Source organism: Pholcus phalangioides, unplaced genomic scaffold (assembly GCF_987345545.1).
Source record: "Pholcus phalangioides strain wild (caught in Gottingen) unplaced genomic scaffold, Ppha-v1.0 ptg000020l_1, whole genome shotgun sequence".
Taxonomy (NCBI): domain Eukaryota; kingdom Metazoa; phylum Arthropoda; class Arachnida; order Araneae; family Pholcidae; genus Pholcus; species Pholcus phalangioides.
The window spans coordinates 4695613-4716961 of record NW_028301613.1 but is presented as its reverse complement, the minus strand read 5'-3'; the positions used below and the strand labels follow the sequence as shown (position 1 = coordinate 4716961).

The 21349-nt window shown below is 39.0% G+C and overlaps 2 protein-coding genes across 2 annotated transcripts in view; one reads left to right on the top strand and one right to left on the bottom strand.

Moving 5' to 3' along the window:
• The first annotated feature begins 536 nt into the window (after positions 1-536).
• mRpL12 (mitochondrial ribosomal protein L12) lies at positions 537-8780 on the top strand. The gene is made up of 5 exons (XM_089248622.1): positions 537-750; positions 3488-3632; positions 6422-6496; positions 6590-6718; positions 8539-8780. The coding sequence occupies exons 1-5, from the start codon at positions 647-649 to the stop codon at positions 8653-8655; spliced, it is 570 nt and encodes a 189-aa protein (XP_089104748.1). The 5' UTR covers positions 537-646; the 3' UTR covers positions 8656-8780.
• A 4818-nt stretch (positions 8781-13598) lies between these two features.
• The window catches only part of LOC149070801 (uncharacterized), a 30861-nt gene continuing 23110 nt past the window's right edge, over positions 13599-21349 (bottom strand). The window contains exons 10-11 of the mRNA XM_089248482.1: positions 19213-19356; positions 13599-16693 (exon numbers count right to left, since the gene is read on the bottom strand). Coding sequence (XP_089104608.1) covers positions 16531-16693; positions 19213-19356 — 307 coding nt within the window. The 3' untranslated portion in view covers positions 13599-16530. The remainder of the gene's footprint in view (positions 16694-19212; positions 19357-21349) is intronic.

Genomic DNA, 21349 nt, shown 5'->3' with positions numbered 1-21349 from the left:
AGATGTTAGCCCAAAAAACACATATGGAAACTCTCACTTTAGCTGTCGTCTGCTTCTTACTGCTACTTTGTTTTAGACGTCTCCTCATGCCCCGACAAGACAACTGAACTTCAAGTTGAAACTATCAGTTCAGTTTGCCGACTTTAATCGTAAGGAACCGAACTGAATAAAAAATTCAGCTTACTTGACGAGATATTCACATCACCGCATGAGTCATCTCTGTTTTCAATGGCAGCACAAAAAAAAAACCAGAAACCTTCACTTTAGCTGTCGTCTGCTTTGTCTTATTACTTGGTCACACACGCTCCTTACTCTCCAAAAATTTAACCGAACTTTTTGTTGAAACTTCCAGTTCAGTTCGTCGACTCCAATAGTAAGGAACCATACTGAACGACAGTATATTATATGGAATTGTTATTATATCACCGCACAAGACATTTATAAATCTGAAACTAGATGGCGACACCAATGTGAATCCAGCTTAATGTTGTTTTGACGCTTCTGGAATGTTACCGCAATCTAAATCGAAAAGTTCTTTGCTAAGAAATCTTGCGATCGTCAATGGCGACCTTCATCCCGGCAAGTTAGACACATTTTTTCTCGGCGATATTTCTCGCTGTGTATTCAAAGGTTAAGAACTCTAAAAATGTTATCCCAATTGAGACACGTCTCTATGAGAGTTTCTCCCATGATTAATGGATGCAAAGCATTGTCCTGGTCAGCGACTCGGTGCCATTTCTTGGAGAGGAGGTGAGATCAAAGTGTTTGTTTACATTTTTAAAGTGGCAGTGTTTTCATAATTGTTCAAAGCTACTTTTAATGTGGCCCTAATATCTTAATTATCACGGTAAAAACATCAGTGAAAATTGAACTAAATGGTGATGATTATGAAATTTAATTAGTCCTTCAAAGCTAAGTTTTGTTATGTGTTGATGTTTCGAGCATCAAGACTATGTGTTCAAATTGTTGGTGCAGTTATAGTTTGACTAGCTCCCCCCACATCCTGCAGCTGGGCTAATGGGCTGGTATTTATGTCGGTGGGCCCCAGACCAGATGCTTAGGCCCCCCGTTGTTAATTTATAGTGTCAAGTCCAAAGCAGGATATGAATCATGAGCCGCCTAGGCTGGAGCCCTTGTTAGGGGGAGGGGAGGACATGTGAATGAATCGAAGGATTCAGAATTGGATTTGATCATAGTCTAATTCAGCTCGGGCAAGTTGGGTTTAAATGTTTTATAACATTTGCAGGATAGTTGGCTTATTGCACCAAATTTGGCTATTATTTCTTGATTTTTCTTCTACCAACATCACACACACATTCTTGCTAAGACCCAACTTCGTTGTACACTGTACCAATGCTATTATTTGTGACTTCAACAGTTGAGGTTCTAACAGAGCACGACCAGGCTCTGCCCCTAACATGATTTAAGCTCAGAGCCCCAAAAGGCATGATTGTGCTGAAAGCAACTGCAACCAGTAACACAGCCAGATAAGTTCCTTCTCATTATTTACCCCGCAGCATGTTCCAATCATTGACGCGATAGTGTGTGCTGTCAGGCCAGCATCCAACCAAAGAGAGTCATAAAAGAGTGGGGAGCATCCGTGCCGGAGTAAATTGTATGGGCTGAAATTTCTTGAATTTGTATTTTTAGTATAACATTCTTGTTGAAGCTCCGATTTAGTTGCACACTTTATCAATGCCATAATTGTATAAAACGTGGCATGGTGCAGTGTTTAACACCATTTTTTTATGTGCACAGCATTTAACAGAACAGTCTCAAAAATGGCGATCCCACGTTGGTCGCCCCCAAGTTTTCGCAGACTATGGTTCGAACACCACTGTTGCTGCAGTAGCGGTTGGCTCGAGTAGGTTTTCTGCAGTTCTTAACTTTAAGGCATGAGCTAATATCTCCAATTAAAAAGTCTCGCTACAGAGAGCAACAGGCTTACAACGGTTCAAATATTTTATCATTAAACTTCATTGACAATTTGAAATGTAGATGGCAGCACTAACACTACATACATATTGAGACGACTGTTAGATACACACTCACACTTCTGGCACAATTCAGTCAGTACTGAATTGCCTGTGGTGTTAGACCAGAGTTGTGCTCAGTTTTAAAGAGAAAGTTCCACCTAGCCATGCTGGGAGGGTGTGGCTTGAACAGTTGTTTATGAAACTATTCTCGTAAACAATTATTACTTGAATAGCAAACGTTACGAGCAAAAATGAAAAGACTAATTTTTGATGATGACAGTCAAATGGTTCCTGATCTATAGTTTACCTTCTCGTCGACAAGTTTTAACTCCAATAAAACAGTGATATGTTGACAACATCATCCTTCCCGGCTTGGTCTGTGGAACATTATTGGGTGTCCCTATTATCCCACCGTAGCAAATACCGCCAAATCAAGTCTGGGGAAAGAAAAACATTAGTTGTTAAGCAGCGTTGTAGAGTGTATTGGGAATTTTACCATTCAAAATCTGTGTAAGACGAACACTGTATGAGATGGATACCTGTCATAAACGGAATCAAAATACAGTCTGTTCAGTGATTAGTGCAATTTTATAAAAAAAAAAATATCTCTGAAACGTGATATTATTTCAGTCTATTGACGTTCCGTTTTGTACAGGTTTCACTGTAGTAGGATTTGGCCTTTGTGTGCACAGATTGATTGAATGATCGCCGTGTATACTCATTTGGTACCCGATTCATCCCTGTCAGAAATTTTCCTAACACATGGTTATGACAAACAGTGACATGACCACACAGAAAAGGATTGCTACCGCAGAGAGTCTCCCACTGGGTGATTAGTGTATGAACCTCTCTGTGTGTATTAAAAAAAAGGCAGCCATTTGGAATAAGTAATAAATTGTAGGTCCCAATGTTTTCGGGCCATGGTGGCATGGCTTTCCTGACTTGAGGACCCTAAAATGGCCAAAAATTAAAGCCCCAGTATGCTTGTTGTCATAACTGCTACATTACAGTCATCACAAGGGGCGCTCGTCTTTCACTATGAAGGTTACTTGTCAAAGTACATGGGTTCGAATCCGGGCAAGAAAATCAGGAAAAAGTTCTTTACCTACCTAGCCAGGAGCGACCAATGATAGACTGAGCTTTCATTTCCCACCCAACTCCTGTGATTTAAAATATCTGTTTTGTGATATATGACCGGAGTTAGTATGTGGTAAAGTAGTAATTATTACAAGAAATCCAGCCTAAGAAAATTGGGAACAAGCTCATTACCTACTGAACCTGGGGCAACCACCAATAGATGGCGACTTCATTTCCCACCAAACTCCACACTGGTTGGAAATTGCCGTATGGCGATGTATGACCAGAGTTGGGTGTCAGGTAGTAGTCATTACAAGAGTCGATGGAACCCCAAATTTATGAACAACAATGTCAGAAACGACTCCGCAAGTCTAAATCGTTTCTAGTTTTAAGCTGCTGTTTTTTGTATTTTACCTAATGATCTTGTGTTTCAGGGTAGCTCGCTATAGCACTCAAGCTATTTCTTTTCCTCATCCCGATGGAGTCGACAAAATTTATCCAGAAAAGATTAGGAACATCGTAGAAGAAATATCGAAACTCACATTGATCGAAGTTGTCGATTTAAACGAATGTTTGAAGGTAATTGCTTAACCTTTTTTTTGCTTATTTACCAATGCTTCGACCATTTATCTAGTTTAAGGTAAATATATTATTACGAAACTACATGTAAATAGCCCTTATTTATTATTCATTATGTAATTTTTTGCCTGTAACCATTAATGCAGTTCTCAGTAAATATTGCTAAGTTGGCATGTTTGGCAATGGGGTCGATAAGGTGGCGACCTCATGATGCAAGGGGGAAAGGCTTGGAACTCACGAGAAGATGGTAGAATGATCTCAAAGTTTTTCCCATATTTATAAAGTGGCGCCACCAAGAGAGAACTAAGAGCACCCGTTATCGAATTTTTGTTGACAGACAAGGTCCTATTTGTAGGCCATGTTTCAAATCACATCTTGTGTTTACATAGCTATTCTGTAGCAATAAATTTGTGTTGTCTGTGAAATGCTTCATTCGTTGTTGTCTCAAGTGCTTTTGAGAGACATTATCTGGAACAATATTCTTTAATATCCAGAAGCGGATCTATGGTTTTGCCGCTCTTCTTACCCTCATTTCCTCTTCATCACTCAATTTGAATGGTGATTTTTCAGCAATTTTACAGATAGTTAGCAACTTTACTTTTCCCCATTTGACAATTTCTTTGGCTGTAATTAGCAACTTCGCTCTCCCTTGACAATTTTTTCAACGATAATTGGTGGTAGCCTGTGTAGATAACGATTACCATATTCTTAAGAAGTAAATATGGCCAGTCTATTACTACTTTCTTTCAAACAGAGCACAACTTGGGTCTATCACCATCTATGGGCGATTTACTACCTAGTGAGTTGTGCTGGAAGTGTAACTGTGTGTGTACCTAACAGTCTGAGTGCGCATGTAGTGTTGTGTTTGTGTTTTTCAGTGCTGCCATCTATATTTCAGAAGTGAAGCGAATGATGTTTTATGATTGAATTACATTTGTACTGTTTGTAGGTCTGTTGCTCTCTGTGGCAAGACTTTTTTAAAGGGGAGATCGGCTCGCGTTCATGTCACTATGACCACTCGACCACCACAGCGGCAGTCTATTACCACTAATACTTTTTTACTGGTACACCTGTCAAGGGTCGTATGGAACCCCATTAACTGGCTGCATTTTGCCTGTGAGCCAGAGGTCTTGGAACCCCCCTGATGAGAGATCTTGGACCTGAGACTTTTGGTTGCTCACTGACCTGGTCCCTTGCTTTCTAGGTCATCTTTTAGTGACATGTTTGTGGACTCACTCGTTTGTTCACTCGCTGAACTAGTTCCTTGATCTCTCGGCAGCTTGTATGGTTTCTACCACCTGTAGGCTATACAATTTTTTTTTTGCCCTTCTCCCGTTTGACTATTTTCTTGGCAACTCATTCATCAAATTTTCCACCATGGGCTATAGCCCGCTAAGCACATTCTGTAAATATGTCCCCTAAATTTCATTTTCGCTTTGGACAATCACATGCTAGTAGGTGTCTCAATTTTTGTTTATTTTATTTGTTTAATTTTTTTGATACATTAACCATAATTGCATCTTCCTTTCGGCAACTATTCTTGCTAACAACGCTACTATCAATTCTGAACTGCACCTTGTAAATGCGTGTCGAAATTGCTGAGTGTATATGTCGTGTACCTAACGTAACTCATGGTTGCTTGAAGATGTATTAAAGTAGCGAGTACCGTCTGTCTTCCGAATTCAGAAGCCGAAAATCGACAGGAGATGTAAAATGAGAGAAGATGTGTGTTTAAATGTATAATACGCCGATTATACTGTAGAATCCATGAAAAGTATGGTAACTACGGCTACCCTAGAGTTTCTGTATTTTTTTACATTGTTCAAGAAAACTATATAAAAGGAGCAACACACACGCATGCAAGTGAAGATAGTTCATTGTTGTGTGTGTCAATGTTTATTTCTAGTTTTTTGACGTGTATAGAAAATATTATGTCCTTAACTTTTGGAAACATGCTAGCATAGTTTCCAAGTCTCCTGGATAGGTTTTCTTTCCTGAATTCCCCCCCCCCCCCACATGATTGTAAAGAATCCCTACTTTTGCCAAAAAAAATTATTCAGAAGAATTTTCCCGAAAAAAAAAAAGACAGTTGCATTTGCTTTCGTTCTCCAAAGTGACATCACAAGTGTAATGTTAGTTGTAGCTATTATTGCACCGAATTACAAAAAAAAAAAAAAACGTTTTTGGGGAAGACAAAATTTGCCAAACAACCAGCATTGGTTCAGCTTTTTGACATCTGAAATTTGTGAGACGACTTGTACACGTTAATCATTTGTAGGGCCACAATTAGATACCTTGTCAGCCAGAGCAAGCATGCATTTTGGAGCCTCTTCGTGTAATGTAGAAGGAGCTGTCAAAGGGTGAAATTGGCGCCCTTCCCCTCTAATCCAGTGCCCGCTATACCAGACCTGCCCATATGTTCTGTATGTCTTGGTTTGGGCCTTATGGCAAGATTTGATTTGAGAGAAGAAATGGCGGGTAATTTATAACCTGCTGGTTGGCGATGATCTGCAACTTTGCACTAATCGTGATGGTTTGCACAATCTCGGGTTTTCGCGAGGAGATAATCCCTGCAGTGTTTTCATAAATCTCTTTTCCATTTATTTTTTGTACGAAATTCGGATCGGCTCAAAAACCTTAATTCTCATTCTTCAAAGTTGGCAGCTATGGTGTAGTACTGTCCAGGTCGAGATTTATGTATACATATTTCCTTCCACTCATGTGATAATCAGATATTCACTTATATATTATTTAGATCACTCCCTAAGCTTTATTTTTTATTTTTCCAGAAAACATTGAACATCAAAGATGTGCCGATGGCGATGGGTGCAATGCCAGTTGCTGCCGCTCCAGCCGCTGCTGAAGTATTTATATATCCTATGCTTCCAATTTTACTAAACCATGCTGCTTAGGTCCCCCCCCCCCCACTTTCTTAAATTATGTGTTTTTCTTTTCAGGAGGAAGAAGCTGAGCCTGTTGCGGCGAAAACTTCATTTACAATAAAACTTATGAAATATGATGAATCGAAGAAAGTTGCCGTCATAAAAGAAATTAAAAACCACGTGGAGGGAATGAATTTAGTTCAGGTAAAATATAATGATTCTGCGCAGTGATATCTCTAATGTACAGTCAAATCCTGTTGATCTGATCTAATAAGATTACGGAACACATTAGAAAATGTTTAAAAAAAAAATTAAAAGTTTCTATGGGCCAGCTTTGATATATCTGGGTCAAACTGTATTTTATTATGTGCCATCTAGATCAAACCATCACAACAAAGTGCTTGTGCACACTAAGCATCAGGCAAGTCCTTGCACAATTGGGTGTTATTCGTTTTGAGATGACCACGGAAGTGGATGAACTAGGTCTAAATTTAAACAACCTGTATGCACTGCTTGAAATGATTGAGTTTATGGTTTTTGGGAACATGTCAGCAAGGATGTGGACATAGACGTAAGTGGATACAGCTTTTTGAACCAGGGGAGGAAGGGGCAGTGGATCACTGACATAAGCCATACAGGGGGGGGGGGGGGTATCATTGAGCTCATGTATAGTGAACAGGGAAATGCCCACCTTTCACCTATGCTAATAATACAATTTTTTCACTGAAGGGTGACGGTGCAATTTTCCACCCCTGCCTACCCACCTAGTCCAAGAACGCAACTTTTTTTAGGAGACAGTAGAGGCGATTGCCACCGTTCCTCTGTATCTGCACCCCATAACCATTGAATCTAATGCACTCTGCTCCTTTCTTGTATATTTCAGCCTCCGACAATCATGCTCTCTGGATCTATATGAGTGCTTCAGTGACAGAGCTTGGTCATATTTGTTCTGTTTGGTATCCACAGGGCCGTATTTACGCTTTTTCCACCTGTGGGCTAAAAATTTTGCCGCCGCCCCCCCCCTCCCATTTCAGTCTAACTTTTTACCCCCTTCCACCCCCGTAAACAAAAGACAAAAAAGTGGTACTGTATATAGTTGCGCCGAAATTTTACTTTTCTGTCTTGTATTCGTATCCTATTCCTATCCATAATGATTGCCATATAACGGGGGGGGGGGTTCAATCTCTGGCCCGCAAGCGTCAACACATCGATGAAAAACACTGATAAATTTAATTACATTTGAATATGCCAACATACATATACATTACATAATATCTATACATATTATGTTTAACTGCACGTCCTAAAGTGTATTTTGAAATAGTGAAATACTTTTTCAAAATTGTTTCGTGGACCAACTAAAATTTTAGATGGGGGCCCGCCAGTGGTTTGTGCACTCGTGTGATTTGAATGTGCTTGCATTACTTGAATATACAGAGTGGTTTACTAAACAATATGGTTTAATAATTACATATTATTTACGATAGAAATGACGCATATTACACTTAAACACATTTATGAAACGTGAATTTAAAAAAAAAAGGTTTTTCCTTCCCACCTTCTTTTTATACTCCAAAATTCGCCACCTCTAAGAATTTGCCGCCCTGGGCTATAGCCCGCTTAACCCCCCCCCCCCCCCGTAAATACACTACTGGGTATCCACCCAGGGTAGAATATGGGGGGGGGGAAGATAATCTGTCCTCCTGAAGACCTGACCTTTTCTTAGAAATTATAATAATCTCATGTTTGACATTGCTGGGAGGTACGTTTTGTTCTCTATCGTTCGCATTGGTCTAATCCCAACTGTGTAAACACCATCTTTTTATGCTGGGGAAAAAAATAGAGTACAAATTAAATGGTTGCAAATCAGTAAATGGAATTTACCAGTTCCAATTATGTTATATCTTTAATTTACATAGTAATTATTTTTCTAATTACTCCATTCTGATTTCTCTGAAACAACTAAAGAATCAGTATTATGCGGAAAATTCACAAAGTTATTGCACTTTTTTTTTTCTTTGTAGGCCAAGAAGTTTGTGGAAGCTGCTCCTCAAGTTGTCAAAGCCGATATCGGTAAAGATGAAGCAGATAATATAAAGAAAGCTCTAGAAGCAGTGGGCGCGACTTGTGAAGTGTCATAGTTATCTGGCTCAACTGCATTTTTTATTTTGGTTCGTTTGTGTGTAGAAAAACTGGCGAACGTATGTGTATGTCTAAAGTTCATAAACAATCCATTACCTAAAATAAATGCGAAACCTTTCGTTAATAGTTTATTTTGTCAACTAATTTATAGTCAGTGGTACACAATTTAACTCTTGAAACGTAATAATTTCTTCCACTTGGTTGTAATTTTTATGGTACAATGTTATTCAAAGATATTCTGCGGATCAAGAAAAAATATCATTAGAGGAGGGATTTATTGTTATATAAGATTAATTATTATTCTTATATATCGATAATAGATTTCTTTGATATCTTACTGATTTAAGATATCAAAGAAAGATTTTTCTGGACAATAGTGCTAAGATGGACTTTGGAAAGAGAAGTTATTTGTCTCCACCAAGAATCGAAAGCGGGTCCTCTCACACATACCAGGCAAGTTTTACCTTCCCAAATTCATCCCTGTACTCTAAGAAATTATCTTTTCTTTCCGAAGTTCATCTCAGCACTGATTCCAGAAAATCTTGCTGATAAGTTGTAGGCTGGAAAAGTAGCATCTTTCTGTTCTGTCACCATCTGTGGAGGCGTATTTTCCGAAGTTAAAGGAAGACCGTAATGTCCCACTCAGTGCATCATGGTACTATTCGTGTTGACTCTGTAAAGAGAAGTGTGTCCCTGCTGTATATGTAGTACGCTTACCCGGTATGCAGGAGGACCCGGGTTTGGTTCCTGGTGAAAGACGAATAAATTTATTTCTGAAGTTTATCTCACAACATCACTAATGTCCATAAAATATCTTTCTCTTTGATATGTTGTTGGCCAAAAAAGTAACATCTTTCGCATTATATCAAGAGTCTGCATTTTTATAATGTGCAACCAAATTCATTCTGTTGGTGACGTCTATTCTAAGTCTGTTTTTAGTACTTTTGGAGAAATTCAATAAGTATTTATCTGCCAGAAAAAAAAATTCATGCATACTTTGTTTCAAATTTTATATCTGCATGATAAGAATCAATATCATCAATAGGTGATCATATGACTGATATTTTACTGGAACAATCCCTGTATTGTTCTAGTTACAGTCGAGCTGGCTTATAACGATATCGGATCGGATATCATCAATAGATGATAATGAAAGTATCGGTTATAATTTTCTCTTGTCCCTGTATGACTTCTCATGTAACATCATTAGAATATGTTAAAATAACATGTTTTAATGACAATGAAACTACAGGCAACTATTTTCTAAATTTATTGATATGCTGCTGAAGAGGAGACGTTTCATTATCGTACTCATTCTAGCTCCACACACTGGAGCAGAGAATGGTTATCACAAGTGTAGTTTGCAGACCACCATATTTAGTTGATCAAACAGTGGTTTCTAAATATGTTTAGAGCAGGGGTGGTTTTTTGACAAGCATCAAAAACCAGTTTAAAATGTGGAAAACTGGTTTAAATCGTCAAAAACCTAAACAAATGCTTTTGGACAATATTTTGAACAAAATGGGTATATAACGTGATGAGAAATTAAAAGTAAAAAGAATTATTGTTGTCAATAGTTTTTTAACCTATATGTTAAGTCAGTGTTTCCCAAAGTGGGTGATGGAAGCTATGGGTATAACAGGATCCTATGTGGGTTTGCTTGAGTGGGGGCGGCGGCGATGGAACAAAAAGTTTGGCAAACTATACGTTAAATGGAAATATAAAAGATATGCTGAATAACAAAAACTTACTTTTATGGAGATTAAAGCGTTTTATATTTTGAATTGCTGTGTAATGTTACTAATTATAAAAGATCTATATTTTAAATTTTCTGATCTGCCCAAAATTTTATTCCATGTATTAAAAATTCTCGTGCAGCATCTGTTGGTATGCTAATCTAATTTATTCTCACCTAAACATTTCTTAGCTCAGATTGTCTAAATCAGAGGTTCTTGACCTTTTTCAGCCGCTGCTCAAAATTAGCAACAAGATGAGCTTCACGGCCCTTAATTAGTTAAAACAGTGATGCAATAATATCCCTGGACGGATGCTGATCCCTTGGGAATACGTGAGGATCACATTATTATAAGCACATTTATAACAGGACTAAGTAGATTTTTACAGCTCATCTTAGAAGCCCCTGCAAATCAAGTTTGTATCATGATCCTGTTAGTAGATTTGTACGATACATCTCTGAAGCCTCTGGCAAAGCAAGTCCGGTTAGTGACCCATAGCTCAGGATCCCTGGCTATCAGTGGATTTTTATGACCCATAGCTCAGGATCCCTGGCTATCAGTGGATTTTTATGATCCATAGCTCAGGATCCCTGGCTGTCTTGGATTTTATGATCCATCTCAGAAATTGCTACCAATCAAGTCTGTTGTTACCCATAGCTCGAGTCCCTGGATTAGTGAATTCTTATGACCCTATTTGGAAACCCCAAAGAATGAAGGTTAAAATCTTCATACCTCAAAAAATCCCTGGCTGTAAGTGGATTTCTTCTTTGGCTCCCTTCTTGGAAGCTCCTGCAAATCACATTTCAATCAGGATCCTGCAGCTCAAAGTCTCTGGTTAGTGGATTTAGATAACAACCCATCTCTGGAGTCCCAGCAATTGGGTTGCGACCCATGGTCAAGTACCCCTGGTCTAAATCCAGGATTTTAAAGAGTCTTTTCAATCAGCGCAGAGCTGGCGGAGCTTCATACCCAAATCATTGTTTTGCGTGTGTTTAGATACAGCTTCAATTGGAAAACCGTTGCATTTTAAATGCTGCTAAATATACCATATCATAGTCAAACTTATTCTTAGCACAAAAAAGTAAGAATGAGACTAAAGTTATTGAAGCATCATAATCTAAGCCACCACGGCCAAAATAAAAGGATGTTATTTTAAGTATCGATGATTATATCTGGATAATTCAATATAGAAATAAACATTACATATATAGCAGGAAAGAACCTTTCATACATTGTTATGAAAAGAGAATAGCAAATAGTTTATATCAATACACATATATAAGCAGTTAAAAAAAATTTTGAAAGTCAAGAGAATCTCGAATTGAAGTATATCAAATCATTCCATAGTTTTTCCCTTCTTCATTTATGCTATGCTTTATTCAAGTTGTTTTATAAGGAAAAAAAACTCATATATATATATATATATTGTCTAAAATAATTTTGTAGAGAGCAGAAACTTATTTTTACAGTCATATTAAATATTCATTGTTAAACAGTCATTTTAAACATTACATGCAATCAACGTATTTTATTTTCAATGGAATTTTTACATTGAAAAGCAATATTTGAGGTTTAGATGGAGGGTTTTTTGATGTACCTTTTAAACCATCAAAAACATGCCAACTCTGGTACAGAGATGTATTTATACAAGAGGTGGGGCTAAGCGTGAAAAATTGGAGAAATGAGTGGTCTAGAAAATATAACCATAGATCTGTCTCCGCCAAGACAGTGAGGGACTAAGTCAGTGAATGATCAAAAGAATGACCTAGAGAGGGAGTAAGCACAAGCGGGAACCAAAAAAAATCACTTAGAAAGGGTTTAAGCATATGAGTAACCAAAACAGTATACGAGCATGTGAATGGCAAATTCAGGACGACAAATATGGTCAAGAAAAATAGCCCGGAATGGCTGCAAAATCTCCCTTGAACATGTCCAGGCTTTTCAAAACTTTGTTATTGCAAATGATTTATTTCAATGCAAGAAGAAACATAGTTGCTTTTGTTAGGCGACCCAACAAACCAGAGACAAAGTTGAAATTTGCTGGAACATTGAGAACTGGTCTAGACTGTAAACAATCTTTTCAAGCCTGTGACCCGGTTTCATTCATTTTTGTGAGTCGGAAGCGTGGTCAAACACACAACCAAAGCTAATCACTCGTGGCCCAGTATGAATATTAGGGCCCCGGTGGTTGAAAAACACTAATCGAGACCATATATGGCCTTTTGAGTCATCTGATGTAATATCAGGGAAGACCGTATGCGACCCGAAATTGCAAAAAGGAACCACGGCTAAACAAGTTTCAGAAGTAAACTGAAGAGCCAAAAAAACTAGTACAGGCATGCATATGCTACCAATCAGAGTACGGCGCTGTGGTCGACAACGCCTATATCACACAACAAGTGTCTGGCATAGTTTTTAGATCGGTTACTGCTGCTACAATGGCAGGTTATCGAGATTTAAGTGAGTTTGAACGTGGTGTTATAGTCGGCGCACGAGAGATGGGACATAGCATCTCCAAGGTAGCGATGAAATTTGGATTTTCATGTACGACCATTTCACGAGTGTACCGTGAATCTGGTAAAAAATTAAATCTACGACATCGCTGCGGCCAGAAAAAGATCATGCAAGAATGGGACCAACGACGGGAATCATTAAACGTGACAGACATGCAACCCTTCTGCAAATAGCTGCAGATTTCAATGCTGGGCCATCAACAAGTGTCAGTGTGCGAACCATTCAACGAAACATCGATATGGGCTTTCGGAGCCGAAGGCCCACTCTCTGTACCCTTGATGACTGCACGACACAAAGCTTTACGCTTCGCCTGGGCCCGACAACACACCGACATTGGACTGTTGAGGACTGGAAACATGTTGCCTGGTCTGACGAGTCTCGGTTCCAAGCACTTCTTGAGTGTGTTTACAAAAATTATGCACCCAACGTTTCTTCGCTGATACTGTAATTTTGCCCGCCCTGACACGTGAATCACTATGATTGACCAAGTCATATGGTCATTCACTCCCCCATACCAGGGACATTTCTGGGGCTTAATTTCCGGATCCCACTTGTGTCCCGCAGCAGAGTTCTAGAGCACTTAAGTGGCCCATGACATGTCAGACTCTCTCTTAAATGTTGTCTAGACCAAGGGTGCTCTAGACAAGGCTTAAAAAATCCAATGACACATTCATGCTTGAAAGAGAACTACGAAACGTGGAACATAAACTCTTTTATTTTGAGCATCACTGAATTCTTTCACAATCGCTACATGGAATATATATATTGACTTTTAAAACACGAAATCGCAGTACAACCTGCGATGAAAAATAACAATAAAATCAACAATTTTTTTTTAAATGACTAGATCATTTATCTCCGGAATTTTACATTTCGAAAAAGATTTAATTACATATTTACACATGATCTAAAACTCACTAATTTCTGCGTTCATTTTTTTTCATAGTTGAATCACATTTGGTAATTTATAAATTTCTAACTACAAATCACTGTGTTGGAGCAACACAAAGATTTTCCTACGATCCGTTCGAGAGAAGCAGGTTTTATCATACATACATACACTTCCATTAAAACATCTGTTATTTACACCATTACAATCTTTTCGATTTAGAAGAGAACTGATTAAGTAGTGTGGAATCGATCTTTTGTTCGCCAAGCTATGTAAAAAAAAATTGGCAAAGACCAAAGTTCCTTCATCGTTGTTAGAACGTTGGCATGTAATTTATTATTCCCTTGTGCAGCGACAATAAGACCACACTCCTCTATGTGACTAGTGAATATAATATTTCTGCTACTGAATCCTCTTTCGCCGAAAATATCAGCTTCTTGGTAGCAGAGACTTCTATTTCAACTGGCCTGGATTGGGATTTCCATTTGAGTGTTTCAGAATGAGCTTGGGGGATGTAGGTTCTGGTCTAATTATCATCTGGATAAAATGCAAACGACGTCTTTACCTAGCTTATTATTAATTTTACTTCACTACCACACCAACCCCAGCCATATCGCTATACACAATTTACTGTAGTTAACGAGCTAGGTTGGGAATGAATGTCATCTGTTATTGGTGGTTGTCTCAAGCTTGTTAGAGAAAATACCTTACCTATATTCTTCCCTTCCCCCCCGGTTCGAAACAGGGACGTAGCGGCAACCTTCACAGTGGTAGATGAGCATCTTACCACCATCTCACTCAGGCCCCAGCTTATTTCTGTCAATGCTCTCAGATTCTCCCATAGATTATCATTGCTCGTCTTAATGTGAGCCTATTCAAGGTTGTTGGCTGCAAGGGTTCCAAGACAAATCATCAGCTCATCTGAAGCCAAGGGTATCGTTTCAGTTTCCCGCCCCCGCTATGAGGTTATGGCGCTACTCCTTGAATGCCTATGATCAACTGAATTCAGTAACATGTTGAAGAGTTATGCATTTGGTGAAAACAAAATTTTTTTTTGGCCGTTTCTGAACTGGCTGTCTATGGTGACCTGGCGTTTGGGATTTATACAGCCCTGCTGCCTGTGGAATGTTTAGTTCTTTGTTCTTTATGATATCGATAGCTTTGCGACCATGTTTATAAACATGAAAAGTGAAATCTCAATGGAGATGATGCCACCACTTAAGAAAAAAATAAATTATTGAGCACTAACGTTATATGTATAGGAGGCATGTGCAGATCTGATGGGGGGGGGGGGGGAGAAACCAGGTTTGTACGCCACAATGGTGGTCAGCTGAAATTTATTTTATTGTGGTTCTCAACTTTGAAGCGCAAATGCGAGCCGATCTCCCCGTTAAAAAGTCTTGCTAAAGAGAGCAACATGCCTACTATGGTACAATTATTCACTCATAGATGGCAGCGCTGTAACAAGCCTTACACAGAAACAAACTTCATGTTAGGTTCACAACACATGCACACACATTTTCCAGCGTGTGGCAAAGGTCCTCTTCATTGAAACACTAGCAGGCCAAGATGTGGTTGGGAGGAGGAGCAGGGCAAGTCCCCTGCTGCCATGCCAAAATTTCAGCGAATGGAAATGTCAAACTTTCATGTAACATTTGGCAGTAACATGATATCAAAGATGGCCGAGAAAATGAGGTGGATCAAGAGAACCAGGTGTCAATCCATTACATCATTTTTCAATGACAAGGTGTTGCAGAAACTACATTGACTCGCCACCTTGTACCTGCCATTTTTTTCCCGCCTGTTCTGGAAACACAGTGGGAACTATACAATTCTCATCCGATGAAGATATGCGACGAGGGCGCAAGGATTAAAAACATTGTCTATGGTGTAGAGATGTGTAAGGCTTCTCTCGCTAAATATCCCTTTCTTTCGACACATCAATCAATGATTCGAGCAACAAACTCATTTACATCACGCCTGGGTGAGATGTTGCACATGATCAACATCTCTCCAGGGATCCCAACACACAAGCTCACTCCACGAGGTGTTCTCATTTCTTCAATGAGAGCGACTGCAAAATGTAGGAGCGTGCTTACTCTCCGATACATTGTCCGTTAAAGCTGCGATAGGAAAAACAACTGCAAACACTGTGCTTGCTTGTGAATGACGCAGCTATCATGAGTCCATTCCTTGAATAAAATCGCTATTAATCGGAATGCTTTAGAGTGAAAAACTGAATATTTTTTTTTTATGGATTTCTGAGCTTTTAGTGCTCGAGTAAAAAATCATGGTGGCATCACCTGACCAGCACAAACCGAAATATTTTTCAATATGAAAAGATTCCTCTCCATAAATCACACTTTACACGACGGAATTAAAAAAAAAAGTCGCATATTACAAGCTCTATGACAACTCACTCTCACACATGATTTAACGACACGGTACAAGTACTAGATATCACGAGGAACATATTTACATGGATAATATGAATAAAAAATGATAAATGATATGAAAAAAAGGAAACAAATTGTCTCGAGGACTAGAATATATGAACATCAAATTCTGCCGATCAATTCTTTTTACACCATTCATCTAAATGACGGATGAGTTTTATATAAATGAATACGATAACGGAATGGTAATTTCAAGAAATGAGGGAAATATATAAGTTTTTTTGGTAGGAATCATAAGAGTAGCTTCTGCGTTACCCTTTAGGACCAATGTTTTTTTTTTCACCATTTCTTGGGTCGCGACAGTATAGGCCATATACTGCTGCTATTACTCCTCGCAGGAGAGCCATTGAGTTGGTGCGAAGGACGGCTCGGCGATGACTTCAGAAGTCCAAGCTCTTGAAGGAACGGCACTTCAAACGTCAGTTTTTCTTTCTCCGGTTTACTGGAAAAATGAAGATAATGTTAGATTGAATTCATATTCAAGATGATGGAATTTTCTTGCGGAAAAACAATTTGCACACAATTACATTATTGCAATTACTGGGTCATCGTTTGAATTCTGAGCTTTTTTTTTTGTAATAATTTCTAGAAAAGCATATTTCTAGCTATTTTCCAGACATTTCCGTATGGAATTTAGCTGGTTAAGTCCCTTGTTCTGTAGGTCACGCCACTCATTGGTCATTCACATGCTTGCGCAATGTTTTAATCACTTTTTATACAGTCCCCGTGTGCCTCAAAACCCAATTAGACTTTTGCCCTGTCTCTCCTGATGCCAACAAAAAAAAAAAAATAGTTTCTATAAGTGCAATATTTACTGTTATATTTGAATTGGGAAAAAACAGCGTTAAATGCTGGTTAAATGGTTTTTTCCCCATTCAGAGCTATTTCTCCCCCCCCCCCCCCGACTCTCCTCCATTTTTCAAATATCTCAGCAAATATTGCACTTAGAAACGTGGATTTTTTGTGTTTGGATCAGGAGAGACAGGGCTAGAGCTTTCTAATTGGGCTTCGGGGAACGCAAAGACTGTATAAAAAATTTAATTTTTTATTTCAATAAATATACAACCTCTTTAAACATGAATGACATATCCGAGTACTAAAAGTTATTTGGAAACTTTTTCTAATTGGAAGTATATCTCTAGGATCAATGGTTCGCCAGTAAAGTGTGTCATACCCCCTATTTGATCTGCACCCTGTATAAATGGGAAACCTGGGTGTATGAAGAGATATTGATGTTTAGGAAAGAAAAATTCACCTGTGCCCTTACAGGGACTCGAATCCCCGTCTCTCGTTGGTAATTTTTGTTGCACCATTTTCTTCTGCTCACGAATCTCTTTCATGGGAGCTAATAAGATCGGGACCACAATTTATTGCCAATTCGGAACGTCAGGCTTTTCTATACTCACCAAGAGATTGGTGCACTTGTTGTGGGACTTCTTATGGTGGCAATCTTTTTCTGTGGTCAGTGATATCAGAGCTGTGGGAAATTTGTGTCAAGAGTTCGAGCACCCTCAAACTTTATTCAGAACTCAAAATTTCCTACTCAAGACGAGCACTCACAGAATTGAAACACTTCCAACACCTCTGTATGTGGTCATGTCACCATTTCTGTTGTACCTTCGTGTCAGGAAACTTTCTGACAAGGACACACAAACAGGATATCAAACTTGAGACACCTCTAAACATCCTTTGGTACTTTAGGCAGGAATCTTATCGACCTCTGCTACCGCAAGCCCGTCTCTTGCATGCCGAATGAGTACTCTACCAGTAAACAAAAAAGCAGATGAAATATTCTCTCCTTGGTGCTTACATAACATGTCATATATATATATATATATATATATGCTGAATAGCTATATGCGATGGACAGCGGCAACATTCGGCTAATTTAGCTGGTAGAGCACTCTTGCACCATATGAGAGACCAGGGTACCCCAGGGACAAGTCCTCATGAGGGCAAAGATGAATTTTTCTTTCCTATATAAAAATCAGATCAATCAATATCTCTTCTCTCTCATACGGCCAGTTTTCAATATATATTGTATTAACAAGTGCAGAGAATGTTTTCTACTCTACATATATGATGCCATCTGGTGGCCTTGATGTCATTTGCAAGCTATTAGCGGGTGTTGCCGCCATCCATTACACAGAATCGTTCAGCACATAGAATATGCCCTCCTTGGAGCATTTATATATCTGCTTTCATAACTTAGTGGTAGAGAAGTCGTTCGGCATGGGAGAGACTGGGGCTCAATTTTCCGTGAAGACAGATGAATTTCCCCTTTCCTAAGCACATCAACATCTCTTCATGCAACCAATTTTCCTGGAAAATTCTTAATCTCCAGAATCTCGACCGCGAATCCAAAAAAATCTCTACTTTTGGGAAAGAAATTATTCCTAAAAAATTTACCCTGAGAATAGGCAGACACAGTTGCTTTCCTCCCAAAAACGTAGTGTAAATTTCCGCCATTGCATCAAATCACTAAGAAATGTCATTTTGGCAGGGAAAGATAAAATTTTTGTCGAACCGCTAGTGTCAGTTCAACCTCTTGACATTCAAATCAGTGCGATTGACTTATCTGGGATGATCATACATCCCATTTTTTGTGCCGAACAGTAATTTACTTTTCGCCTACAATTTGATTTGAAGTGATTTGTAATGGCAGGTAATTTTTAACTTACTGGTGATGATTGGCATCTTTGAGCTAATTGGCGATGCGATACTTGCGAGCTTGTCACAAAATGAATGGAACAATTAATATTAGTGACCATTTATAGAACTCTGCCCTATCTGGCTTGATCTTCTACCACATTAGGCCATATAGTCTGGATTCTACAGTACTATTTATACGATCCCAGACTGTGAAATGTAAAATCAATAATTTCTGTATTGGTGGAACTATGTATAACGAAAATGGTAGAAGATTCTTCTAGCCATTCAAGCAAATGACAAGGTATTTACCCATTCTGTATCTTATGGCAGTCTGCCTCGATTTTCAAGCGCCATTCCTGTTCTCTGGAAAGCATCGACCGAACCAGCGTCAGCTCCTTTTGGCATTGTTCATACCTGTCTTTCCACTCCTGTTGTTCTCTGTCTTGCATGCCCCTACAAAATTATGAAATGCTGATCACTTTGGCATAAAATAAGGTAGGTTTTGATGTATAAATCAATATCTTGAGTGAGTGAGTGAAACGCTATTGTATATACCCTCAAACCAGGGGCGTAGCCAGAAATTTCGTTCGGGGGGGGGGGGAAACCAAAGTGACAGAACAATGGATTTGGCCATCTTTTTCCCTTTTTTCGGTCATTTCCTCACATTTCGGAGGGGGGGGGGGGGGAGGGAACCAGACCCCCCCAAGCCTTCCCCCCCGCTACGCCCTTGCCTCAAACTATATGGTCAAATTTCCTTTTTTTTGAGGAATGCTTATGAGATGCCATGTACGATTAAGTAATAGTCAAATTTCCAATCATCTCTCTCAAAATATTAACGTACTAAGGGGGCCATTCAACAATTCATCAGCAGATTTTTAGCCATTTTTGACCCCAGTCAGCAAAACACTCTGCCCCCCGTCAGCAAAATTTTGTGAGCTCTGCCTTCCCCCTCCTAACACATATCAGAAACGTTCGCAGGATGGACACGAGCCCTGCGCCCCCCCCATACAATCTAAAATTTATTTTTTGCATGCAAAAACTATTTTTAAAAAATAAATTAAAATTTCGGAAGAAAATACTAGAAAATTTTCATGTTAAGAAATTCATTGCAACCCATCCTCAAAGCCATATATACTCAACCCATGTCCCACGGGCCAAATACGGCCATCAGAGTTATCTGATGTGGCCAGCCACCCCAAACCTGATTTTGTAAAAATGAACTAAGTGGCACAATTCCAGAGCATTTAAGCAGCCCGTGGCACAATTTCGGATCACTCAAGTAGGCTTGTGGCACATTCAAAATTAAGTTAAGAGGTCTGTGGTACCTTTAGAAATCCCTTAATGGACATGTGGCACAGTTTTAGAGCACCTTAGTGGCCAGCAGTTCCAATTATAGATCACTCACATTACCCGCAGATATTAACACATTATTAGGTGATCCGCCACATATTTATGGATCATTTGCCTGATGTGCAGCACATTTCCAGATCACTTAAAGGATCCGAGGAACATTTAGAGATCACTAAAGTGGCTCTATAGAGGACTTGGGAAGGGGGCAACATTAGTTCAGGTGCCCACAAACTAGGGAAATGTTTTTTCCTCTCGTTTTTGAAACACTCAGTAAAGATGTAATTAAGGATATTTCATATTTTTATAAAGGGTCGTTGATGAAGTAATGAAGTACGCATAAAACGTCCTGCCCCCCCCCCCCCCCCACCATCGATGCTGATGGAATACTTGAATGACCACTGAAGTTGAACCTCTTTGTAATGAATTCAAAGAAACTGAAAATTCGGTTTGTTATGTACAATTTGGTAAAAGCAGTGAAGAAGAAGCGGCCCACCATGCTTGACTTATGTATAGTTCACGGATAACAATTCACCACCACACAATGGAAACAATTCCTCAACAGTAGCTAGTGAATGCGTGAACGCTAGTGAGTGCATGAGCAAATGGGAAAGTCAGTGAGTACATTTGTGAGAGAATGAATTAGCAAGTCAGGTAAGCAAGGGAGTGAGCAAGTAAATTATGAAGTTAGCATGCGAATGAAAAAGTGAGTGGTTGAGTGACCAAGCGAGTGTGTTAATGAGCAAGTGAAGGAGTGAATGTGAAGGGTTGAATGAGTTAGTGAGTGATCAGTGAGAGGCAAGCAAGGCACTACTACTGTGGACAATAGAGCCACTTGAAGCAAGTTAAAGTTTTTCTCCCTAATTAACTCACTCCCCCCTCTTCCCTGCTCAATTCGCTCATTTATTTGATCACTTACTCACAGACTTGCTTGCTCATCCACTCACTTCCTCACTCTCTTGAATTCACTTCCTCACCCATCTACCCATTCGTTCACTGATATGCTCATCAACTAACTCGATAACCTTTTCATGACGATTGTTTTTATTTTGGGTTTCTGTATTTTTAAGTTATATTTGACATCCATATTCTTTATGGG